The following is a 23862-nucleotide window of genomic DNA, read 5'->3' as shown; positions in this document are numbered from 1 at the left end:
GTGTCAACCTGTGTGGCGCAGCTGTGAATGTGCTTTGTATACGTTACAGTAGATCCACATACAGGTAATATACAATAATGTGGGCATTCTCCTGACGTTTCACATGGTAAATGACTGAAATAAATCAGTATACGGCACATGAGAACATTAATTTCACATACAATGTCATGACTGCTATTCTATTTGTCCATTACAGTCACTGTCACGTGGTTAATTGCAGACACCACTAACAGGTAGCCTGAAAAGCTGAAGCGCTCCAGCCACTTTTTTTGTGTCCCAGAGAACTCAAGTGCACTGAACTATCAGTGCCACCGTACATGTCAGCCAAAAAAAAGTACTCACCCATTCATTCATTTACTCACACATACACATCACACCCATACACTGTAAGACAACTTCAGCATGGGACCTGAAGAAGCCAGGGACTGAACCATCAACCATCTGATTAGTGAATTTCCTGCTTGAACTCCTGAGCCACGGTTGCCCTCAATCCAATATTTGCACACAAAAAAATAAAAAATGAGCATGAGAGGACTTTCAAATACTTCACATGTGAAATACACCTCATTCACAAATTCACATCTGCACCTTAATTTACCACAGCACATGTGAAACAGCATGTCACACAAGGATGTAAGGTTTTATTTCACACTTGTGAAATACTGGTACTGAACACTGTCTCTTGTCCTGAGAGGATATAAACCTCAGGAAAACACTGAGTAAATAAAGTCATCAATTGATTTTAATGACTTGTGCAAACACGGTCCAACTGACAGTACAAACTATCCATGTTTGCCATTTATGTCGACACAGATCTCCTAACAAGCCTGGGGGAGATACAGTACCACAGTGTGTTGAAAACTGTAACTGTGATTCATACTATTGTGATAACACACACACAGACGCACACACACACGAATGGTGATGATGTTTATGTATCAGCTACATCCTGAGTACCATCTCCTCTCTGCTCAGTCGTCCGGCTCAAATATAGTGAAGATAATGCACCTGATTCATTTCATCTGCGATCCTTTAATCCAACAGAAGCCATAGAAAACCTAACCCTGAACTGACTGGTGCACAACCTGAGATTTACCTTCCTGATGTCACATCAGAAACAATGCCAGCAACATGTAGCACACCAAACAAGTCCACATTCAACATTAACAACAGCTGTGATCACAGAAGCGCTGTTATCAGCCATTCAAATCCTGTTCAGGCTGATGCCTTAACTCAAGCTTAGACAAGAAGTTAAACAGTTGATGTCAAATCAAATGCCTCAAAACCTGCAGGTAACAAACACAAGGTGCATTCAGCCAGTCATGAATGTGTCTTACCGTGTGATATCTCAGACTCTCCCTGTGTCTCCCTCACTAGAAGTCCAAGCAAAACAAAAAGAGTGCTTCCCATACCATCCACCTTTACACTGAAGCAAGTTGCAAGTAGCTCCCAAGTTAAAGGGAGGAGTGAAAGGAAAGCCCCAGCTCCGCCCTTCACTCTGGGAGCAAAGTTCAGCTTCCTGGTGTGCAGGATGGTGAGGCAGCCTGTGCGAGCAGAGTCCCAGTGAAAGAGTAAGATTGGGTTTATGAAGGGATGTTCTCCGTAGTGGCTACAGTACACCTAGCTGGCTCAGGGAGCAGCAGTGAAGAGACAAAGAAACTGGTTCTGCAACTTTTCAGGCAGATCACAGCAGTGGAGTCTGCGGTTTGAGTGAATAAATGAATGAAAGTGTACTTACCCAGGTAGAAGAGCAGCGGTGAAACACTGTGGCCACAGTTGGGATTTAGCAGTAAAGCTTTACAGGTGATGTAGCCTACAACACACAAAGTGTTTCATAATATGGGTCAGAAGTTCGAATATGTATCGGCTTGTATTAATTAAAATATAAAAGGGGGGAAAATATGTTATAACATTACAGCTAGAACCTGAATGACAAATTTTACCAGCTCCCTATATGGGCCAGAATCAATTCATCATTATGGGTGGTGTCAACACCTGGGTTCGGGTTTACAATACTGTTTTGAGTTAGTATAATAAGTATTTATAACTGCATTTCTTTATACTTATATATTTATTAATGAGTAAAATAGACAGGTAAAATTGTCAAGAAACAAAGATTACCATGTGTGTTTTTTAATAGAAAATGAGGTTGTAATTCTTCCTCCTACCATCAAGCGGCGCTGTGAGTTATGAGGATGAGTATCCGCCTGGTTTGTTTACAGAGCGGCAACTTCCCATGTGCTTCCTGGACGTAGCCAGAAACAGTAGAGAAGCATTCTCTTTTAACTTCATGAAACTATTTATCGTGTAATTTATGTCTTAAGTCTTTCGGGGACACACAGAGCAGCCCACGGTGACAGACGGTCACTCCACGGACTCGGGATGGAGGCTAGTCTGTTAGCGACGTGCTAACTACTAACTCAGCGGCTTGTTGAGTGTTCATGTGCGGCACAGCTGCGTTTAACGGGACTGACGAGCTTCTGTTTCACTGTTTGGAAGATTTCGACCGAGAATATGTCGCCATGAACTGCACCTCAGCTGTTCGTCCTGCTGCCTAGCGCCCAACGTCGGCTCCGTGGTGTTAGTTAACGATGCCGCTCGGTCCGGCTAATCAGGCCCAGCTGATCCGGTCCAGTCAGAAGGACGAGTACTATCAGAGCTTCCTGAGAAACAACGCAAACGAAGCCTTTCAGACACTCGCAGGTAAGTTTGTACACATAGAAAAGTAGTTTTTTTTTTTTTTTTTTTTACCTGGCTTGTAGTAACGTTATGCAACTTCAGAGCTCACTAACTAACTATCGTCTGGAAAGTTGCAAAATTCACTTTGCCTGACTTTTTGTGCCTAATTAGTAGTTAGTAAATAAAGCTGGGAGACTTTCCACTTCCAATTAGACACAGATTTAATCCACCTGGTGTCATGTCAGTGTATCACATGCGTCTAATTGTGCAGCTCTATTGGAGATAATTGGTCAAGCAATATGAAATATGTCTTTTTAAGTTTTCACACTCTAAATATAAATGTTAATGCAGGATTGATTGAGTACAACTTTTCTAGCTGTTTTTGATGTTTGTGATGTTTGATGTGTGCATTACATTGATTGTTGCCGACGTTTGGTGAAAATTTCATGTATAGCTCTATAATAGCTCTATTGGAAATATATTTTCTGATGAAAATAATATTGACGCATTCAATGCTTATTTTCCCTGCTGCAGATGAGCCGGTTGCCCTCTAAATGAAGCCTTTGCTCTTTAGTGGAAGTCTGAATATTTCAGTTTGTTGAGCCTTGTGTGTTTTTTAATCTCCTGTAGGAGCCAAAAGATGGCTGGACTGGAGGAAAGAGATAGAGCTGCTGTCAGACCTCGTGTACTATGGTTTAACAACGTTCTCAGGTAGTTATCCACCAAAACAGCACGAAACCTGACTTCACTTAATGCACATTCAATTCTTGTTCTTATCATCATAAGAACTCTGATCTGAATAATTGTATTCCCTAGGTTACCAAACTCTGGGTGAAGAGTATGTCGGCATCATCCAGGTTGATCCCACTAAACGTCGGATCCCCTCTCGGGCCAGACGCAGCCTCTTTGTGCTCGGCTATGCCTTCTTGCCCTACCTGCTGGACAAGGTCCTGGTGTGCCTGGAGAACGAGCTGGAGCGTGGGCAGGAGAGTGTCAGCGGTGTCGGTCGGCGGCAGGCAGCGGCCGGGCCATGGAGCCTGCAGGCTTGGCTGAAGACATGGGTTCAGAGGGCGGTGGGGCTGCTGTCGGAGCCCCAGAGGAGAGCGTGTCTGCCAGCTGTGTTTGTCCTCCAGCAGGGTCTGACCCTCCTGCACCGGCTCCACGTGGCTCTCTTCTACATCAGCGGCTCCTTCTATCATCTGTCAAAGCGGACGGCTGGTATCTCCTATGTACGTGGCTTTTTTTTCCAACATTTTATAAATCTGACGGATTAGAAAAATAGCATTTGTTTTATTATATTCTCAATTGATAAACAAAACATATAAGTAGACATATTAGCCATAGAGTGACTTGTTTGTTGTGTAAATATAAGTAAATGTTCTTGTCCTCTATAATGTAATGAAAACTTTCCTGCAAGTTCATGAAGCATGGAATACAGAGTTCTACAAGTTTGTGCAAATCCCTCTCTGTACAGATCTCACACTGTCTGTGGCTTAAAAAGCACATGAAAGGGATAGTTCAACATTTTGGCAAATTCACCTGCAGGTGGACAAGTTGTGTGTAGGTCACAACTTGTCCACAAGAGCGTTTTGGAGTTGTTGGATTATGTATTTGATGAGTTTGATGAGGGACAGGGGACCTGTACCATTCACCTCCATTGTGTTCACTGAGCAGCTCACGTCTCTGCCCCGCTGATCTCAAAACAACATGCACCGATAATTAAAGGTATAGGCGAATTTGCCAAAATGTTGAACTGTCCCTTTAAATCAATTTATGCTGCTCCATATGTAGCAATGCAGTTATGTGATTTGTCCCTCAGAGAGAAAAATGTTGCACTTGTATAGAGTTAAAGAACTGTTTGAGTGAAACCACTGCCTGAACAATGTCTTCATATCATGCCACCTGTGTGTTTATGTGTGTAGCTGCGTGTGATGGGGCTCAACAATAATGACGGGGCCATCAGGAGCAGCTACAGGCTGCTGGGGGCCCTGTCCCTGCTTCAGCTGCTCATCACCATGTGTCTACAGTTCAACAACTTCAGACAGAGGCAGAGAGCCAGGCAGGAGTGGAAGCTGTACAGGAACCTCAGGTACAGGACCAGCACCAGGGCCGGGCCCACATGTACTGCATCTAGTCAGGGCAGAATTTAAATAAGAATAACATATCTTTGCTAGAGTAAATATATCAATGTTGACATGAATAGTATTTTAAATGGGGTCCGAACTAAAGTCATTAGACTTCCTGCTGTTGAACTTTTTGGCATATTTAGCTGTGCACTTGAACAACAAATGTATTGTCCATTAAAGGGATACTTCACCCAAAATCGATAATTCACCAATCATCTACTCACCGTAATGCCAGTGAGATTTGCTGTGAGATGTTCTTCCGTGTTTACATCATACATCCAGTGGTTTACGACGACGAACGAACATCTGGCAGACACTCCAAAAGCGTTTTGATAACTCTGAAAGTTCTCCAAACCCTTCCTTGGCATGATGGTTAGTAGGAAATTGGTGAATTATTGATTTTGGGTGAAGTATCCCTTTAATCATGGGGTAATATTTTGGTTTGCCAGCCCTCAGCAGATAAACTGCACATGTAATCATGAATACTGACCTAGGCACAGCCGAGACACTGAGGACCACAGGACCTAAATGAAGCAATGTAGTAACAGCTCTCTGTGACATGATGTGAGCTTAATGCTGAACACTTTGACCTTCAGTCCTCAGCACACACAGAGCTCCAGCCCCAAAGCTGCCCGCTGCATCCTCTGTCTGGAGGAGAGGAGACACTCCACCTCCACCCCCTGTGGACACCTCTTCTGCTGGGAGTGCATCACAGAGTGGTGCAACACCAAGGTCAGGCTGAGTCCCAAATGTCGGAGCATTACAACACATTTCCTCCATCACATGTCTTACGAATAACAAACTTGTATATTCACATTAACATCAAATACAGAAAATAGGCTGCTAGCTTATAATAGTGAAGTAAATAGTGCAGTGTTATGGCGATCATACTGTGTGTTGGATTCTGTATTGTGTACAGACACTTGACTCCAGAGTGAGGTCTTCTCCTTGTCTGACTGTGTGTGAGTAAATGTTAACATTGACACTTGTGTTTGTGTCTCTGCCTCTCGCAGGCTGAGTGCCCTCTGTGTCGGGAGAAGTTCCAGCCTCACAGACTGGTGTATCTGAGGAACTACAGCTAGAGCTACAGAGCCACATACTGCACAACTCCAGCGCCTGTGCAGACTGGCTGCCCCTCAGGAACATCTGAAAACATGTTGTAGCTTCTTCACATCTAACCTTTATTTCCTCTTTCTTCTTTTTTGGTAATTAATTTAAGAAATGTTGATTGAAAATTGAATTTCAGATTGCATCAGTCGAACTTTGTAAATATTACTGTTAGTTTTATTTAAAACTTAAACAGATGTTAATAAAAATGCAGGAATTATCTTGATTACTTGTATGAAAATTGAGTCTGACTCTTTATGATGGCAGTTTAAGGCAGTTGATCATTATTGTCATACTGTGCTGATCCACCCTGACAAGCTGCTCAAGTCCTGTTGTACATCTGCAGACCTAAAGAGCTAGACATCAACACAGGGTTATCATGTGGAGCTCTGCAACAGCCTCAGGCTCCAAATATCTCCCGAGACCTTAAACACCACGCTAAATCCTTCACAACATAACAGCTCCCACTGTCTTGTCTGGTTGTGTCTTGTGATGCTGAGATAACAAGGTCGACTCGGTGATGATTTATAAACCTACAGATAATTGTCTATAGATAGACCAAGTAACTCTGAATTAGTTCAGTGCTTGACCTATGGTCACTCTGAAGGGCTCACTCAACTATAATCCAGTAACTACAAACTACAACTGCTCTATAACTCATAGCTGTATATACAGTATATACTCCCCTGTGGATGTTTGCTCTGTCTTATGAGTGGTTCAGCAGGAAGAGACTCACATTCTCATTTGGACCAGATACCAGAACAAAGAACAGAAAAACACAGATTACAACACACAGAAAGGGGGCATGGCTTCACTTATTAGTTAGTACATCATCTTATCTTTACAGATCACATGTTAAAAATTTAAGAAAGAAAAAAAAAACCCTCTCCTATCATGTACTTCCTGCATCAAAAGCCCATTCATTCAGAAGTCTTCAGTAAATACTTGTGTTGACACTGCTCTTTGGAGATATATGGCCTTGTCAGAGTGCCAGGGTTCATAATTATATGCTTTTAAACTTCCTATAACACAGCAGCTTTACACCTGGCTTTGCTGTGGAAACCTGAGCCTTGGCACGGCTCTGAAACAACACTGCAGTGTGTTATGTGGAAAGAACGGGAAATGCACAGACGTGTTGTGACCTCGGGGCTGCCGTGGATGTAAAGTGATCGACTGTGAAGTCATATGTGGAACCTGGAAGTCTTTATTTCTCCTGGCGGCGAGATGAACAGTGAGGTAACTCACCAGATAATACGAGCTGTCACATTTAGCTGTGGGCTGAATGTCGATCTGATTGCCAGTTGGCGCAGGCCTCGCTGATCCTCACCATTCACACGCACACTCATTGTCATGGTTTACCTGCAGGTTTGTATGGTCAGGTTTTCATGACCTTTTCTAAATGGTGATATCTGATTTTATTTGAAACTCTTGGAGGGGATTTTTTTTTTTTTTTTTTTTTTACCAAGGAGGAGTTGGGGATATTAAAGGACCCTGTTGAGACTATTTTGAAGGTCAATTTTGTTGAAATGGCATATTCTGTTCGCTCTACAGTTCTGCTGGGTTGACATTTAAGCAATAAAAAAGAAAGTAATGTTACAAATTATATTCTATGCATTTAGAATTGTGATCCAACTACTTTAAAGGAAGGAAAAGGGAAATGTCCCTTTTCCTTCCAGGGCCGGGTCCTGGTATGAAAACCAGGGGCTGCATGACCAATGTCAAAAACATTAAAAGTTAGCTACACTATGGTGCCATTAAACAAACCATTATGTCTACTACTACTGCAGAGACCCCCTCCTCAACGGACTGCAGAGGCAGACTGACTGTGACTGTAAAGAGGGGTCTTTGCTGAAGTCAAACAACTGCAGTCAAGCACACCCTGTAGGCCCGGCTAAAACCAAACAGATGCTCTTTAAAGGAGCATTAGCAACTAAATTCAACACATGAATGACTTTTTTACAGCTTCCTTGTGGCCCAGACCAACTGCCAGCACTTTAAAGTGTTTACATCGAAACATCCAGGCCCAACACACTCCACTGGTGCATTCTCTTTCCTGTTGACAATCCTCCAATTCACTTACACTGCTGTCATTTTGGATAATCAGGTTTTCCCCCTCTGTGGAGAAAGCGCCTGATAGTGGCAGCAGATGCTGGCGGGGCAGCGCTGATCCCAGAGCTCAATCATGTCTATTAGAACGGTGTGATGATGGATGTCTGCTGCTCTTCCACTTATCTCTCCTCATCGTTAACAGCCAGGCAGTTGGCTGTGTAATATGGCCAATTATAACCTGAAAGGAGAATTCATTTGAAAATATGAAACTTTTCTTTCTGTGTCTTCAGGGAGCCAGCAAGCAGAGCAGTGTGTTGGAGGTTAGCTGTGGAGTGAGCTCCACCTAGTGGGTATGGAGGTATGGAGTTAATCTGTTGTTTCTTTGCCCGACTCTCAGGTGTCTGCTGCTCAGGAAGATGCTGCTTTTACTCCTCAGGCCAAGAACTGTTGCTTAGATGCAGCCAGTCTGCAACAGACTGCTGACATGAGTCGACTCAGTCATGATGAAGACTGTGAATCATACAATTTATCTTTTATTACCATTTATTTCAACTTATTTATTTAAGAAAGAAGGGACATAAGGGACAATGCATATTCATGAACATTTTAATGTGTCCTTCTACTAATGCAGGTGAGTATGTGGACAACAAATGCAGAGTGGACACTTGATGCCCTTTTTAATATTTCAACATTATGTCAAATTTGCCTATTGCCATAATCCCTATAGTCATAGGAGTAGGTTCATTACCTTTAATTGTCGGTGCAAGCCGTTTTAAGATCGGTGGGGCAGAGACGAGAGCTCTGCACAGCACTAGGTAATTCTCGTCTTCAAACCCATCAAATACACTATCCAACAACTCCAAAATGCTCTCAATTTTAGTGGTAGAGTCAATGGATAGGTGAACAGGTGTGTGTGTCACAGGATCAGTTCGCAGGAAGGATTAGTACAAACAGCACAGCACATCACCTGTAGCTCTCTCTGTCTTTGCTATTCTTTCCTGTATTGTTCAAAGTTAAAGCAGATATCAGTGGAATGTTTTTGTTAATATAAGTCCTAAATAGTCCTATTTTCCGTCAGCAATCACTTACATGAAGTATTTCAGCCTAAACACGAGTCTCTCCGTCACTCTGCTCTGCTGTAACCCGAGGAGAAAATTTTCCTTGTGGGATACAAGTGTTATCCAATGAGGAGAGAGAACGGCATGAAGGGCTGTGTGTGCAGCCAAGGGATGCGCGTGAATGTGGTGACGTAGCACGAGGACCAATTGATGCCTGACAAGGGCGGGGGCTGCTAACTCATGGTGCGTTCAAAGAAACTCGTACTTTGTGTTTTTCCTTCCTGTGAAGTCATACCAGTTCGATCTGGTACGAGTTCACGGGTCGGAAGTTACGAGTGGCCGTTATAGGGAACTTTCACAGACAACAGGATGGTAAAAACACGAGCTACGGGTTACCTGGAACGCTACCAAGTCGTAGTTGTGACTTGAAGCTGTAACTTACGGTTTCAAAAGCCTGCCTTGAACGCAGCATTAGCCGAAACGGCCGTGAAGCTGATATCTGCTTTAAGTGGTGACCAAATAGGGAAGAACAATGTCCACATCTGGTCAATCAGACTATTTTTTAGAGAAGAAAACTCTTGCTACTTATCTATACCACTGCTCTGTGCAGAGTCCCCACTGGGTTGACATGTAGAGACAAACAACCTCACACGCTCACTCTCATACCTACAGGCAATTTAGAGTCCACTAGAATCCACCCAGTGTGCATGTCTGTGGAGTGTGGGAGGAAGCCGAAGAGCCTGGAGAAAACCTAAAAGGGAGAACATGCAAACTCCACTCAGAAGGCCCCCAGGTCTGGTAGTGAGACTGATCAGTGAGGGGTAAAAAAGGCTGATGTTTGAAATACTACTAGCACAGGAGGGAGGCTGTGGTAAATGTTCTAACTGTTATCTCCTGCTTAATAAAAACACGTTTTTTGTGTTTCTTTTTCTGGATCCATGAAGCAAAACACAACAAAAAAATTCTGTTTTATTCTTATTGTAAGCAGCAGGTCATCTGAACTGAGATATTGGACTGGACGATAAGACTGGGCTGAGCGTGGCGTGAAGCAGGTTTGTGAAGATGTGGAGCTTGAAGCACAAGGGAAAACAGGCTGCTGAGAAATAGCAGAGTCGATCTGAGATCAGCCATGGCGTTTACATAACCACACAATAGTACAGAACCAGCTGGTGGAGAATGGAAAGATGAGCAGGGCTTAGATGCTGCTGCTGCATTCGGGGCATGATTGACAGATGAAGAACAGGTGTGCAGAGGAAAATGGCACTGGAACAGACAGACAGACACTTCAGACCGGGGACAAACAAAACACATCAGGGAGAGAAAACAGAGGGAGAGCTCAAAATCCTGTAGAAGACTCTGAAATGTGGCTTTCACCTCTTTATTATTAAAAAAGCCTGAGATGACTGGTAGATCAGAACGACTGTGCGTAGAAATGTCTTACATCCACACATGTGATGAAGCAACATAACGTCAAACATCTGTTTCTCAATCCTGTATGAGTCAGGACTGTGAAGAGGAAGTAAAAATCCTTTATTTCTCCATGTTTGAGCCGTTCCTGTCTTTCCTTACAGGGTATAATGATGCATTCAGCTCTCAAAGACTAGGACTTTGGTGCCTGTGGATAAAAGTCTATGAAGTGGAATCATATCCAGCTCAGTTCAGGTGGTGAAATGCTCTGTCATCTTATTTTTTATTTTCATGAAGCCATATAAACAGATGAACACCACCAGGGCGTTTCCCACAGGCATGTAGACCAGTGTGCTGGTCCAGAAGGCAAACAGGTACACAGTCCGATCACAGTAAGGCACTATGGCTGGTAGTGGTCGTGAGGCGTTCAGGCGCTCTCCGACCAGGGTTTGAATCAGTTTTCTCAAAGTGTGCTGCTTGTTGCTGATCATCCCAGTGTGGTTCAGGTTCAGAAGGCTCTGGTTCTTCAGCGTGAGGTCAAACCTGCTGTCAGGTGCAGTGTTGTTGACTCCGTCCTGGATGGTGATGTTTTTGTCGTAGTTGGGTGGATACAGAGAGTAAACCTGGTAGCTACCTGAAGACGAGAGAGAGAGTTAATTAAACAGATGAATGGACAACAGCCGACACAGTCACACTCTCAGGTGTCACTCACCACACAAGAACCAGATGGAGGCAAACAGAACCAGGCCGAGCATGAACGCAGTCCACACCCGATTGCCTGGTGATGCTGGACAGAGGAGCTCTGGCAGAGGGAGCAGGCCCATCAGCAGCAGGGCCAGGATCCCACACACCAGCACATACACTGGGATAACTGGAGCTACTGGGCACTCATACAGGTACACTGCACCTGTTTACAAAGAGCCAGAAGCACTTGAAAAAACTGCACGTACAAATGTTTAATTGGAGTTTAGTCATTTATTTCTTCTCTATGGAGGTCAGAGCCTGCCAGTATTAAAGGTATATATATATTGTCATTCTCAAAATTCAAACTTCATTGTAATTCTATAACAATAATGAATCTTAAAGGGATAGTTCAACATTTTAGCAAATTGGCCCATTGCCATAATCCCTATAGTTTTAGCAGTAGGTTCGTTACCTTTAATTGTCGGTGCAAGCTATTTTTAGAATGGTGGAGCAGAGCCACAAGCTGCTCAAAACTACACTACGGAGGCTAATGGGATTTCTTGGTTTCCCTCATCAAACTCATCAAATACACAATCCAACAACTCCATAACGCTCTTGTGGACAAGTTGTGACCTGCACATTCACCACGCTATGAGATAATAACAGAATGTTATTTTTTCATAGCGTGTTGAACTATCCTTTGAACTATCCCTTTAATATATCCATTTATAGATTAACAGACTTGAAATGGAAATACAAACTTCATTCCTAGATTTAACTAATGCTAAGTTATTTATAAACAATGTCTCTACTCTATTCAAGAATAGAAAAGAGGATTTGAAGACGTAAACCACATCACTACTGTGTCTTTCACATCACCACAGTGGTTCACTGTGACTATAAACTACAAAGTTCACAAAATGTTGAAAATTCATGAATGGAAAGGTTATTTCAGTGCCTCACCTACCTACTGCGATGTGCGCAACTGGAAAAGATATGATGAAGAGAACGACCCATCCTGAGGGAGGAGACAATTCAGAATGAGTGTTTATAAAATCTAATTGTTGCTTTATTTTCTGTAGTTACTTACCTCCAATAAAAACACCTGCACTGAGCGCGCTGCATAAACACTTATAGTGGAGGTTCCCTGCCGTTCTGACGCACATGTTGAACAGCCCACAGTTACCTGAGTGATGTGAGAGGACAAAGATGAAGCTCCATCACTGCAGGTAAACAAACTGCCACTGCTTCCTTAAGATACTTGTTAAAACTGAAGGTAACTGTTAGGAAAGAAAAGTTAGGCTACTTACCACTCGTCTGTTAAAACACCCGAGAGTCAGTCATCTGAGTCTCAACTCTTCAGTGTGTCGGTGAAAAGATGTGTGCAGGAAATACATTGCATCACCTTGGGAGAAAAATGTGTAACAGAGGATTTCCCCCCCGAGTCAACATCACAACATTACAGCACTGCTTGTGAGCCACCAGCTTTTCCTCTTTCAGAAGGGCTGTAGCCAATCAGCTGACACAGGGTGAAGACAGGATACACTGGTCTATCACAGGGCTGACATGTAGAGACAGACAACTTCACACACCCACATTTCACACAGGAGGCAGTTTAGAGTCACAGTTTAACCTCACGTTCATGTCTTTAGACTGTGGGCTTTGTCTCCGTCAAGTATGAATGACAAAAAAGCTATCAAAAATATTGTCTATTCACTATGCAAGTAAATTCCAGCCAGCTGCTTCCTGTTTTCAGCTATTTAATTTTTTTTTTTATCTGTTTCCTTTTTTATTGAGCTGAACAAATTGTAAGCTATTTAACTTCTTATAGGCTATTTGGAGCTTTTCTGTCTTCTTGTTCCAACATAGTAGGACGATGGCTGAAGATGCCTGACATGTGTAATCAATTATTGAAAGAAAGAAAGAAAGAAAGAACTGGTTTGCCCGTCTGTGTCTGTCAGTGCTGCTGAGGTTGTAGTCAACACTTTCTCTGAGAGATGGACCAATGTCACCACATTAAGATGTGGAAAAATAAGAGAGCCATTAAAATGAACAACAATTTTACAAAAAAAAATAAAAAATAAAAGTTTCATCAAATTTTAATGCTGTAGCCTACTTATTTTTCATTTATACAGTTCTACAGTAAAAGCCTGGCATTAATGTTTTGTCTGTGTCTGTTTGTGGAAAATGTGTTTAATAAGGAGCCAACATGGCCACACTGAGCCAGGTGTTTGTAGGTGACGCAGAACACCTGAACACCTGAACCTCTAATGTGGAGGATTTGTATTCTACACACATGTACAATAACTTATATTAACTGATGATGGTGGTGTTTTTTCCACGGTGTCTGGTCACATACAAAGTAAATAAAGTGACGAATCTGCGGGTGGCAGAGAGTGAAAACAGGAAGTGGAAACCAGGATCAGCAGACAACATGAGCACCAGTCAAACTGGAACCTCGGAGCTCTGCAATCACATGATCCCCGGCCACCGCAGCCTCAACACGGTCTGCTGCTGTCGGAGCTTCACCTGGGTCCGGAGGTAAGACGACGGCTTTCACTGCTGAGACGTGACGGAGAGGAGACGCTGCTGTCGGTGCTGCTGTGTGACTCACAGGAGGATGTTAATGTTATTCTCACTTTTTTAAAACAAAAACCGACGAAGAATCCTCCACCGATCTCTGCAGGGACTTTCTGTTGACATAACTATCTCCGTCTGTCTGGCATCTGATTATTGATTTTTGATGGAAGACGCGGCAGTGTGTGGTGTGTGTTCACGGTTACTGCGACACAAACACATATTTGTCTGTTATTAATTTAACAGCTGCGAGAGGAAGAACTCTGTTCTTACTCCAGTAATAATATTCAGAGCACGCCAAAGTATATTCAAGTAGGCTACAGTTGTACTGAAGTGCAGGACTCAAACGCACCACTATTCGTGCAGCAGCTTTTACTGTCAAATTTTAACCGAGGAGCTCAAAGTCTCATCTGGTTGATGCACAAAACTCACTGTCAGCTGTTTTATTTAAGAAATTATATTGTTTTATATTCTGAGGATAGCCTAAAGTTACAGTTGCAAAACAACCATGTTTTAGTTTTGGCCAGGTTTGTGTCTGCATGCTGTGGAGCTGGTTGAGCTGTGGCTGCAGAATCAGCATACTAGACATTATAAATGATAACAGTCTATGTTATTTTATTTTATTTTATTTATTTTGCTTAAAATAGCTGCATATAATAAATTGACCTATAGGATAATTGATTTCCAGAACCGAAATCTGAACAATGGAGCCCCTCTCAAAATTCTTGTTTTATTTTGTTGACATAGAGTCAGAGGTTTTTACAGAGGGGATTTTGGATATCTCTTTTATTCATACTGTAAATGAGAGAATACTGTCAACAGCCCTAAAAAAAAAATCAAATTTTGCTATGTTTTTAGGAGTAAAATGTTGTAGGCTATACATCAGCCTTTGAATGATATATCAACAAATCCCTCTGTAAAAACCTTCAGGACATAGACAGGAATGAAACTGGAAGGTTTGGTGTCTGTAAGTGCTGAGATTTCAGGCTCAGAGTCTGAGGAAAAACTCATTTTGAGAAAACGGCCTCTAAAGACTTGTAGTAGATTGTTCATGTTAATCACTTTTACGATTGGTTGTGGATACGGAGGAAATGACAATTGTTGGAGCCTACATATTTGTTCAGGAGAGAGAGAGCTTTACAATGATACCTGACATGACATGGGTCAGACAACAGGCACGGCACAGTATGTCACAGTAGCTGTTAACTTTTGGTGAATTTAGGAGAAATCTACTAACAAAAGAGACAAAATGAAGTAAAATTACCACTTTAATGTGGATTTTCTACCATTTCTTTCGACTTTTCTGAAAGAATACATGTTAAGGAAGAAAAATAGCCCAAATCTCAAAATTGACCAGTGCATGAAAAAACTGTGTTTTTGCCTTTAAAATCTGTGAAAACCTAGTTTATTCTCTAATTGAATTAATTCACAAATTCACCAGGCAACTAGAAAATGTTCAGAGTCCCCTTGTTTCATAGGGCAGCGTTATCCTGGTGCTCGGCCAGGCGAGTGACCGGCTTCTTGGTCACCTCTCCTCTCCTCCATGATCGCTCAGTCAGTCTGGGTCCAGCTCTAAAAGAGTCCTGCTCTCTGGGCTCTCGGGAACATTCAGTGCAGGAGAAATTGTTTTTAGTAGCTTCAACACAATCCTGTCTCTGAGCTCTGTGGGCAGTTCCTTCCTCCTCATGTGTTTTGCTCTGATCTGCACTGTCAGCAGAGAGACCTCTATAGACAGCTGTGGGCCTTTCTATTTCACATCCAGTCAGCTGAATTCAGCACAGTGGACAGTGAAATGTAGAAACATCTCAACCATGGTCAATTTGAAGTGTTCCAGAAAGCAGACTAAATCCTTATGTCAATATTTCAATATTTTTATTTTGACTTTATAATAAATTATCAAAAGTGATTGATAATATTGGTCCATGGTGTTTTCTGACAGGAAAGATGTCTGTGGTGAAGCTGGAGCAGAGTCGAGAGCGGATTCGTACAGAGCTGGATAACGTTGTGGACTTCTGGCTCAAATACTCTCACGACACCGTACATGGGTACTGTAGTTTACTGTAGTTGTGCATTTGAAATGAAAATATTGTATTTGATCTGTATTATGTACAATCACCTTGCATGTAACCATGTAATCCTCATCATTCTGATGAACATGAGTCCTTGCTTCTTGTTTCAGAGGCTTCTTCACCTGTATTGGGAGAGACGGGGCGGTTTATGATGAGCTGAAGTACGTCTGGCTGCAGGGTCGGCAGGTACGTCCTGGTCCTGGTCCTGGTGCTGGCAGTGTAATGTTTGTGGTCATCAGGTTTTATGTGAGTAAATTGTCTTGTTTTCGGCTACAGGTGTGGATGTACTGTCGCCTCTACCGGACCGTGGATCGATACCGCAGGCCAGAAATCCTCGAGGCAGCGAAAGCTGGTGTGTAGAAATGTGAAGCCAAGGTCCAGATTTGTATCAGTCACTTTACTTTGATTCTCCCATGTCAATGGAATATTGGTCTATGTGATGCTGTACTAGATTTCCAGTCATAAATCAAGTTTTATTTTATTTTATTTTACATAATTACACTTTGTGTTTTGAAACATTATTTGGGAGGGGCTAAGGCCAGAAACAGTAGCAAAGACAGCAGACTCAGAGCATTATGCAGGTTACACAGACATGAACCACAGTGATAGTAATAATGAGTAACTTATTCCTCCTGTAAGGCCACACAATCCTACTCATTATAGTAAGTAATTAAAAAAATATATGAATGCTCCGCCCTTCGTCCTTTGCTCCCCACACACCCTTCCCAACATTTGGTGCAAATCAATTCAGTACTTTATTTTTACAATAATGATTATGATGAGATTAAAAGATGTTAAAACAAAATAGTAGTTTTAGTATAGTAGTAGTAGTTCAGTATTATTAAGGTTTATGAGATGGAAGAGGCAGCAACCGTTTTCAATAATCTTGAAAGTAGAACTAAACTTCTCATGACCTGATCTGAAAGTGGAAATAGAGCAATATCATGTAACTCCATGCATGTGTTTGACTGACTCGCACCTCTAGCGTGAACACAAACTGGATCAGAACAGTGTGTCAGCGCCAAACAACAGGTGTTGTAGTCAGCTCCATGAGGCTGCACAGTACACAGCCCATGGTGCTTTGAGCTAAAAGCACTGGCAGTGTTACCGTTTTTTTTTAGCAGGTGTCACATTCACCATCTCTATTAAGCTGTTTTTGACCAGACCAAAGACACAAATGATCTCTTTGCTGTTGGTTCTAAGGCCTTAATTCATCATGCTGTTAAGGTGGAAAATTTCACACATCCACAGGTAAATGATTGCAGACCCATCACCAGGGTCTATCCGCTGTAGACACAAGTGACTAATGACAGTCATGTTTGCTCTGTGCTCGCTGCTAATTATCTGTCTACATGGCACTGAAACCTTCCTGAATGGAAACTATAGACCTGCAAAATGTCACCTTTTATAAGAAATAAAAGAAAGAAGAGGAATGATTAAACTTTACCACTATATTTGTGCTGCTGCCCAGACTTGATAAGCATTTAACAGTGGAAGGCCAATGACAGTAGGAACAGAGGTTCTTTTAAAGGAGACATATTATGCCTGCTTTCCACAATTTAAAATAGTTCCCAGGTGTCTTAAAGACATGTCTGTGATATGCTTTGGTCGAAATACCCCAAGGATCAAACATCACAGCTCTTTTCATCCACTCAAAACAGCCCTGTTCAGAACGGCTGGTTTCAGTGCCTGTCCCTTTAAATGCAAATCAGCAACTGCTCGGCCCATCCCAACCCTTCTACTGGTCCCAGGTAGGGGTGGGGTTATGCAAATTAGAAAACTAGTTACATAACTGGAAGACATCTGAGGGAACAGCTCGTAAAACCACTTGGATTTAAATCTAGGGAACCTGCAAATTACAGATTTTTTTTTTGTCAATTCTCGCATTTTGGGGCCGGAAGGCAAGACCAACACCTAAATATATGTTAAAGAGCCTTCAAAAAGTGATATTTACATAATATGTCCGCTTTAATCCTGAGTACAAGATAGTTGTGGCTTCATTGAAAGACTAACGAAGAAGATGAAATCATCATTGTTATGAATTCATATCTGTAAAAAGATTCATGTGTCCTGTATGACAAAATGTTGACTTGTGTGTGCAGGAGGAGCGTTCCTCAGGAAGTTTGCCCGAGTGTCCAGCGGCAGTGATCAGTCGAAATGTGCCTTCTGCTTAACAAGAGATGGTAGAGCAGTCAAAGTCCAGAGGACGATATTCAGTGAGTGTTTCTACATCCTGGCCTTGGATGAATTGAGCAGAGTCACCGGTGACAAAGACATGCAGGTATAAAAAGCTATTATTATTTTAACAGTATCTGCACTTGGCACCATTTTACCAGCTCAAAGAAAAAAAAAAAAAAAAAGCTGATTAAAAGTAGGACCATTGTGTTGTAACAGGTGTTACATGTATTGGATTTGTGCTGGTTTAATGCTGATTATGCATAAACTGAAACAAATATTGAAGCCACACGAACTTCCCTTTTTTTTTTTTTTTTAAATGTGAACTTTTGCTTTGTCACTGGGACAAACATCACACTGTAACTCCATCAGAGCCACAACACTTCATATCTGGTGCTGACCCTCTGCTCTGCTGTGTTTCCAGCTGGAGGCTGAGCAGATGATGGAGCAGTTGATCTACTGGGTTCGCAAGGACTCATCCGGTCTGGGCCGGCCACAGCTTCCTGGAGACGTCGCCACCAACAGCATGGCAGTTCCCATGATGCTGTTGTGTCTGGTGCAGCAGCTCACTGAAGGCCGGGGTCAGGAGGTGGTGCAGAAGTACAGAGAGCTGGGCAGCTGGTGTGTACAGCAGATCCTACAGCACGTCCAGGTATGGATACATTTTTTGGCAAATTGGCCCATTACCATAATCCATATAGTCATAGCAGTAGGTTTGTTACCTTTAATTGTCGGTGCAAGCTATTTTTAGAACGGGAGAGCAAAGCTGAGAGCTGTTCAGAGCTACTCAACTCCAAAACGCTCTTGTGGACAACTTGTCCACGAGAGTGTTTTGGAGTTGTTGGATTGTGTATTTGATGAGTTTCATGAGGGAAACCAAGAAATCCCATTAGTCTCCGTAGTGTAGCTCTGAGCAGCTCACGGCTCTGCTCCACTGTTCTAAAAATAGCTTGCACCGACAATTAAAGGTAACGAACCTACTCCTAAAATTATGGGGATTATGGATTATTTGCCAAATCTTGAACTATCCCTTTAAAGTAGTGGTTCTCAAACTTTTTCGGTCATTCCCCACCTTGGACAAGGGAGAATTTTAAACATCTAGTTTGTCCAATATAAAGTTTGTGAAGTGTCTGAGAAAAACTTTCCCCTTTGGACAATAAAGGCATCTATCTATCTATCTATCTGGAGCTGCTGACAGTGATAGTTTCCTCATCACTCCATTTGTGCCACCGCCTGATCCTCCCTCACGGGACAAAGTCTTTTGGACATACTATGTAGGCCTGTATTCTCTATGTTTTTCCTCTCTTCATTTCTAACCGACTCGTTTCCGTTTTGCCAGTAGACAAACGTGAAATGGGGTGCACGAGTGCCCAAGCTTGCTCACTCTTGATTTGCATATAAGTGAATGTTATATGAAAACAGAAAAGAGTGAGGAAAAAATCCAGACGCTGCGACACCACAAAATGGAAACATTGTAATAATTCCTGTGACCAGTGCCCACAGCTGGCCATAAGTAAGTGGTGTAAATCAGCTTGTTGCACCCCACCTGTCATTTCGCTATTCCCCACCGGTAGGGAGCGCCCCACACTTTGAGAATCACTGGGTTAGTGGCCAGGTGTATATACTTTATTGTATGTTTGCACTTTGCTGCTTTTACCAGTAAACATGCTGAAATATCTTTGTTCTCCTTGTGTAACAGAGGGACGGCACAGCTATTTTAGAGAACGTGACCCTGGATGGAGCAGAGCTGCCAGGTTGCCAGGGTCGACTGCAGAACCCAGGTAAACACTCGGCCGCCTGCTGACCAGTCAGCCAGGTAACGGCAAACAGCACGGAGAGTGCATGGGGAAGCTGATGTCCAGCCAAGTGCTGTGTCCTGTGCTTAGTTGCCCACCTCAGTGTTGTCCCTCTCTTTCATGCTGACCCGTGCTGACTCAGGCCATGCCCTGGAAGCAGGCTGGTTCCTGCTTCAGTACAGCGCGGAATGGGGGGACGAGGAGCTCCAGAAAACTGCCATTAACAAGTTTGTGCAGCTGCCTTATCAGCGTGGCTGGGATAAAGAGCACGGTGGCCTCTTCTACTTCCTGGATGTGGATGGTCACTGCCCTACACAGGTAAACTTAGTTAGTGTGCTTGTTGTTCTTAGGGGCCTCCTCTTTTTTTGAACTTGATTGTTTTTTAGATTGCCTTCTTTCTTTTGCATCATGTAGGACAGTTTTTGTTGGTGTGAGCGTGTGTGTATGTGTGTATGTTGGACATGGAACGTGTGTGACCACATCAATTTCCTCACTGAGGATAATAGACCGAATCGCCTTGTTGTTTACATTCTACTTCCGGGTAGAAAACCAGCACGTAATTTGAATGAGATCAATAGTAACGAACGAGAGTTTAGCTATATATCATATTTTTCACGCCCTATCACCGTTTAGACAAATCTGAAATTATTGAAGAAACATTACTATTTCTGTGTGTGTGTGTGTGTATTTTGTGTTGCTATGTGTTGTATTTATCCAGTTTGGGGGAATCACGGTGTCTAGAAAGCATCAGTGGCTCAGCTGACAGGGACAGCTAACGGCGGTAGCTAAGCTAACGGCGGTAGCTAAGCTAACATCAGGACGTCAGCTGTTAAAACCCTCCCATTGTGGGACACGACATGAAACTACTCCAGTTAGCTCAGTCATGTTGGAACTCAGATATCCGCTGGAGAAAATATTTTTTCATGAACCGTTTATTGAGTCACTGAGTTATTAAAGTTCAACAGGTAGCTAACCATGAGCCCAGCTAATCTCTGATAACTAATTACAAAAATGTGCACACGTAAATAGTAATGTTTGTCCAATCATTGGTTTTATAAACTTTACAAACATCAGATTAGTCTAAACAGCGATATAGTGACATGAGAAAGTAGATATATATAGCGAAACTCTCGTCCGTCACTATTGTTAGAATGCTGGTTTTCTACCCGGAAGTAGTTGTAAACAACAAGGCGATTCGTCCTATAAAGTTGACCTTGACCTTGTATACACAGGATCAGATTTTCCTTTAGAGAGTATTGGTAGATGCATTAGTATTTCCCTTGTAATAGTAGTTAGTGTTTACATAGTTTTTTATGATGCATTGAATGACTTGTTGACACTGCTTGTGTGTTTAACTAGTTGGAGTGGAACAAGAAGCTGTGGTGGCCTCACTGTGAGGCTCTCATCGCCTTCCTGATGGCCTACAGTCAAACCAAGGAACCAGAGCTGCTCGACAGATTCTCCGAGGTTTATGAATACACCTTTAGCCATGTGAGTTTACACTGTAGCGTCGACAAGGCTGTACATTTTCAATTTTATATTTTCAGGCCTGATTCAACATTTGGCAAAGATTCTTATGGTTTCTTTTTTTGAGATTTTAAAGGGATATTTCAACATTTTTGGCAAATTCACCCATTACCATAATCCCTATTGTTTTAGGAGTAGGTTCGTTACCTTTAATTGTCGGTGCAAGCTATTTTTAGTACGGCGGAGCAGAGCTGCGAGCTGCTCAGAGCAACGCTACGGAGGCTAATGGGATTTCTTGGTTTCCCTCATCAAACTCATCAAATACACAATCCAACAACTCTAAAACGCTCTGGTGGACAAGTTGTGACCTGCACATTCACCACGCTGTGAGTTGTTTTTGAGGTAAATTCTTGTAAAACCGCTGTCGGTGAATGTGCAGGCCACAACTTGTCCACAAATAAATGCAAACTGATACTGAACCTTGAAATGAGTCATTAGGACTTCTCCCAATAAAACAGTCACTGCTCTCAGACATGCCCAAGCCCTGCCCATTGGGTTACTCTCAGTGATTACCTATGAACACTTTGAGATACAGGTTCTTACTTGTAGTTGTTTATCCATGCTCTGGGAGAGTAGAGCATTACCAACCATCAGTTATCAAGTCATGATGATGCGTGGGGCAGGGCCTCTCTCCATTTATAGTCACGTGTTGTCTTGTTTGATAATATTTCATGAACTTTTCAGCCCTAATGTATCATTACAAGATAATGTACTCTTTATGTGAATGACACAACCTTTCACCGAAAAAGTGTAGGCTGAAGCATCAGCTTATTTTGCCTACCCTGCTTAAATTAACATTTTACGTCCACTCATTTAAAAAATTTTGACAGAACAAAAAAACAGCATATTCTACATACAGCAGTTTATGAGCACACTGGTATTTATAATTCAGTTTTATATTTATTAATAATGGTGAATATTGTGTCTGATTCTGTGCAGTTTCCTGATGCTAAGGGTGGCGAGTGGTTTGGCTATTTGACACAAGAAGGGAAAGTTGCACTGGATTTTAAAGGAGGACCCTTTAAAGGTAAGCAAAAGGGGAAAAAACTGAAACATAGTAAGTCATGAATGCACGCATCATCACTGCTACAGGCTCCAGGCGACATTAGCTACCACTAGCTTAACGCACCTGTAGCTCACAGTGTTGGTGGTCAGGATGCATTGTGGGTAACAAAAGCACCCAGTTTCCATCATGAATCTTGCAGTATTAGTGCTAAATCAGTGCAGTACTATTTGGTTGTATCTGTGTCCTTCTGGTGATGTATTTAAAGGTGTCATTATGTTTTTCTTATGTTATCATATAACAATGTTAGACTCACTATGAATAAGAAGAATAGAAATCAAAGTCACCAAAACAGATACTGTATCTTGTTTTTGCCTTTGTCAAATCTTAGTGCCTGCATTACCCACAATGCAGCCTGACTTTAAGTTGCAGTTTAATAGCTAGAGTAACCTGGAGCCTGTAGCAGAGATGAGGATCGGGGCACAGAGATCTGGTCGGTTCCTTACTGTTCTAACTTAGCGTACATGCAAGAGTCTGTAACAGGATTAGTAAGATAACTGTGTTCCTCTCATCTTCTTCAGGGTTCTTCCATGTGCCTCGCTGCTTGTACATGTGTGAACGTATCCTGGACGGCCTGCTGGCAAACAAGGACTAAACATCTTGACATGAATTTCATGATAATGGGACTGACTTTGATTTAGTCAAACTACAATTATCAGGTTATAAAGAAAAAATGCACAAATTTTCACATGTGCAGCATTTCACATTTCAATAAAGTTACTTTAATCTAATGAAAAAATTCCTGTCACTGAGCAACTCATACATTTATTAGCATATTATATTAGAATAGTGCTGCTGTAAAACAAAATGAACACTGTCCTCTGGAACCTGTGGTAGTTTGTGTCAATATTAATCTAAGATGCCTTTCTGGGTCAGTCTCGATCATGTTTTCTCCACCCCCCCCCCCTTTTTTTTTCTTTACTACTGTTTTTATTGTTACTACTCTAAATGTAATGGATTTGTGAGCTGCTCAATGACAGTTTACAAGAGGACACCTAACATGACTGCCCTGTATTTTCCACTTCACCTGGCTGCATGTCTGTAGCCCGTAGAGGAAATCACCCTAGTTCCATCCCAGGCGAAACACTATCCCTCCCTCATCGTACATAGTAAAACATTAAAAAGACATGTCAAATTGTGCCTTCTACATGCACACTTAAGTTTTAAAAGACAGGGCTCACCAGTGAATGGGGAAGTCCTGGGGTCTCATTTATAACCGTTGCGTACGCACAAAACGGGCCTGAAAGTGGCGTACGTGACTTTTCACGCCACGGTTGTGATCTATAAAAAACTAACTTGACGGGAGAATGTGCGCAGCTCTAAGCAAACTCTGGGCCATGCGTACGCATGGTTTGGAGGAAAAGGGGAATTGGCGACACAGACGGTGTGGTGGTGAACTGAAGTCAGACTCAGGAAATGATGATTGAGAAGAACGATTATGTTTTTATTATCGGCCGTCACACATTTAATTTCAACCCTTATGTGTTAGATCCATGTTGCCACGGTGATTTAATTCAACAGCGTTATGTTGCATCGGACTGGTTT

At 42.3% G+C, this 23862-nt stretch overlaps 3 protein-coding genes across 3 annotated transcripts; 2 read left to right on the top strand and 1 right to left on the bottom strand.

Annotated features, from left to right (window-relative positions):
• The first annotated feature begins 2220 nt into the window (after nt 1-2220).
• On the top strand, nt 2221-6098 carry pex10 (peroxisomal biogenesis factor 10). Its single transcript, XM_083974731.1, has 6 exons — nt 2221-2703; nt 3310-3390; nt 3496-3908; nt 4602-4768; nt 5402-5537; nt 5819-6098. Exons 1-6 carry the CDS (start codon nt 2592-2594, stop codon nt 5885-5887), a joined length of 978 nt encoding a protein of 325 aa, XP_083830857.1. The 5' UTR covers nt 2221-2591; the 3' UTR covers nt 5888-6098.
• Nucleotides 6099-10677: 4579 nt separating this feature from the next.
• LOC310988926 (uncharacterized protein) lies at nt 10678-12472 on the bottom strand (the record flags this gene model as incomplete). The annotated part of the gene is made up of 5 exons (XM_083975736.1): nt 12421-12472; nt 12201-12296; nt 12078-12128; nt 11139-11333; nt 10678-11060 (listed from the first exon to the last, which is right to left on the bottom strand). The coding sequence occupies exons 2-5, from the start codon at nt 12274-12276 to the stop codon at nt 10678-10680; spliced, it is 705 nt and encodes a 234-aa protein (XP_083831862.1). The 5' UTR covers nt 12277-12296; nt 12421-12472.
• A 1064-nt stretch (nt 12473-13536) lies between these two features.
• renbp (renin binding protein) lies at nt 13537-23462 on the top strand. Its single transcript, XM_083975874.1, has 11 exons — nt 13537-13651; nt 15627-15732; nt 15867-15942; nt 16033-16108; nt 17859-18037; nt 18356-18583; nt 19631-19712; nt 19870-20045; nt 21087-21218; nt 22194-22281; nt 22839-23462. The coding sequence occupies exons 2-11, from the start codon at nt 15632-15634 to the stop codon at nt 22910-22912; spliced, it is 1212 nt and encodes a 403-aa protein (XP_083832000.1). The 5' UTR covers nt 13537-13651; nt 15627-15631; the 3' UTR covers nt 22913-23462.
• The last annotated feature ends 400 nt before the right edge of the window (nt 23463-23862 follow it).

The sequence above is a fragment of the Trachurus trachurus genome, assembly GCF_905171665.1.
Source record: "Trachurus trachurus genome assembly, chromosome: 7".
Taxonomy (NCBI): Eukaryota; Metazoa; Chordata; class Actinopteri; order Carangiformes; family Carangidae; genus Trachurus; species Trachurus trachurus.
This window is presented reverse-complemented; position numbering and strand designations above follow the sequence as displayed.

What these genes read in the sequence shown, in the direction of transcription:
- pex10 (XM_083974731.1), top strand. Translation starts at nt 2,592, where the DNA reads ATGCCGCTCGGTCCGGCTAATCAGGCCCAGCTGATCCGGTCCAGTCAG. An exon ending in TGGTTTAACAACGTTCTCAG is followed by an intron (nt 3,391 to 3,495) that starts GTAGTTATCCAC and finishes TGTATTCCCTAG; the next exon opens with GTTACCAAACTCTGGGTGAA. An exon ending in GGACGGCTGGTATCTCCTAT is followed by an intron (nt 3,909 to 4,601) that starts GTACGTGGCTTT and finishes TTATGTGTGTAG; the next exon opens with CTGCGTGTGATGGGGCTCAA.
- renbp (XM_083975874.1), top strand. Translation starts at nt 15,632, where the DNA reads ATGTCTGTGGTGAAGCTGGAGCAGAGTCGAGAGCGGATTCGTACAGAG. An exon ending in GGGTCGACTGCAGAACCCAG is followed by an intron (nt 19,713 to 19,869) that starts GTAAACACTCGG and finishes GTGCTGACTCAG; the next exon opens with GCCATGCCCTGGAAGCAGGC. An exon ending in ATGAATACACCTTTAGCCAT is followed by an intron (nt 21,219 to 22,193) that starts GTGAGTTTACAC and finishes GATTCTGTGCAG; the next exon opens with TTTCCTGATGCTAAGGGTGG.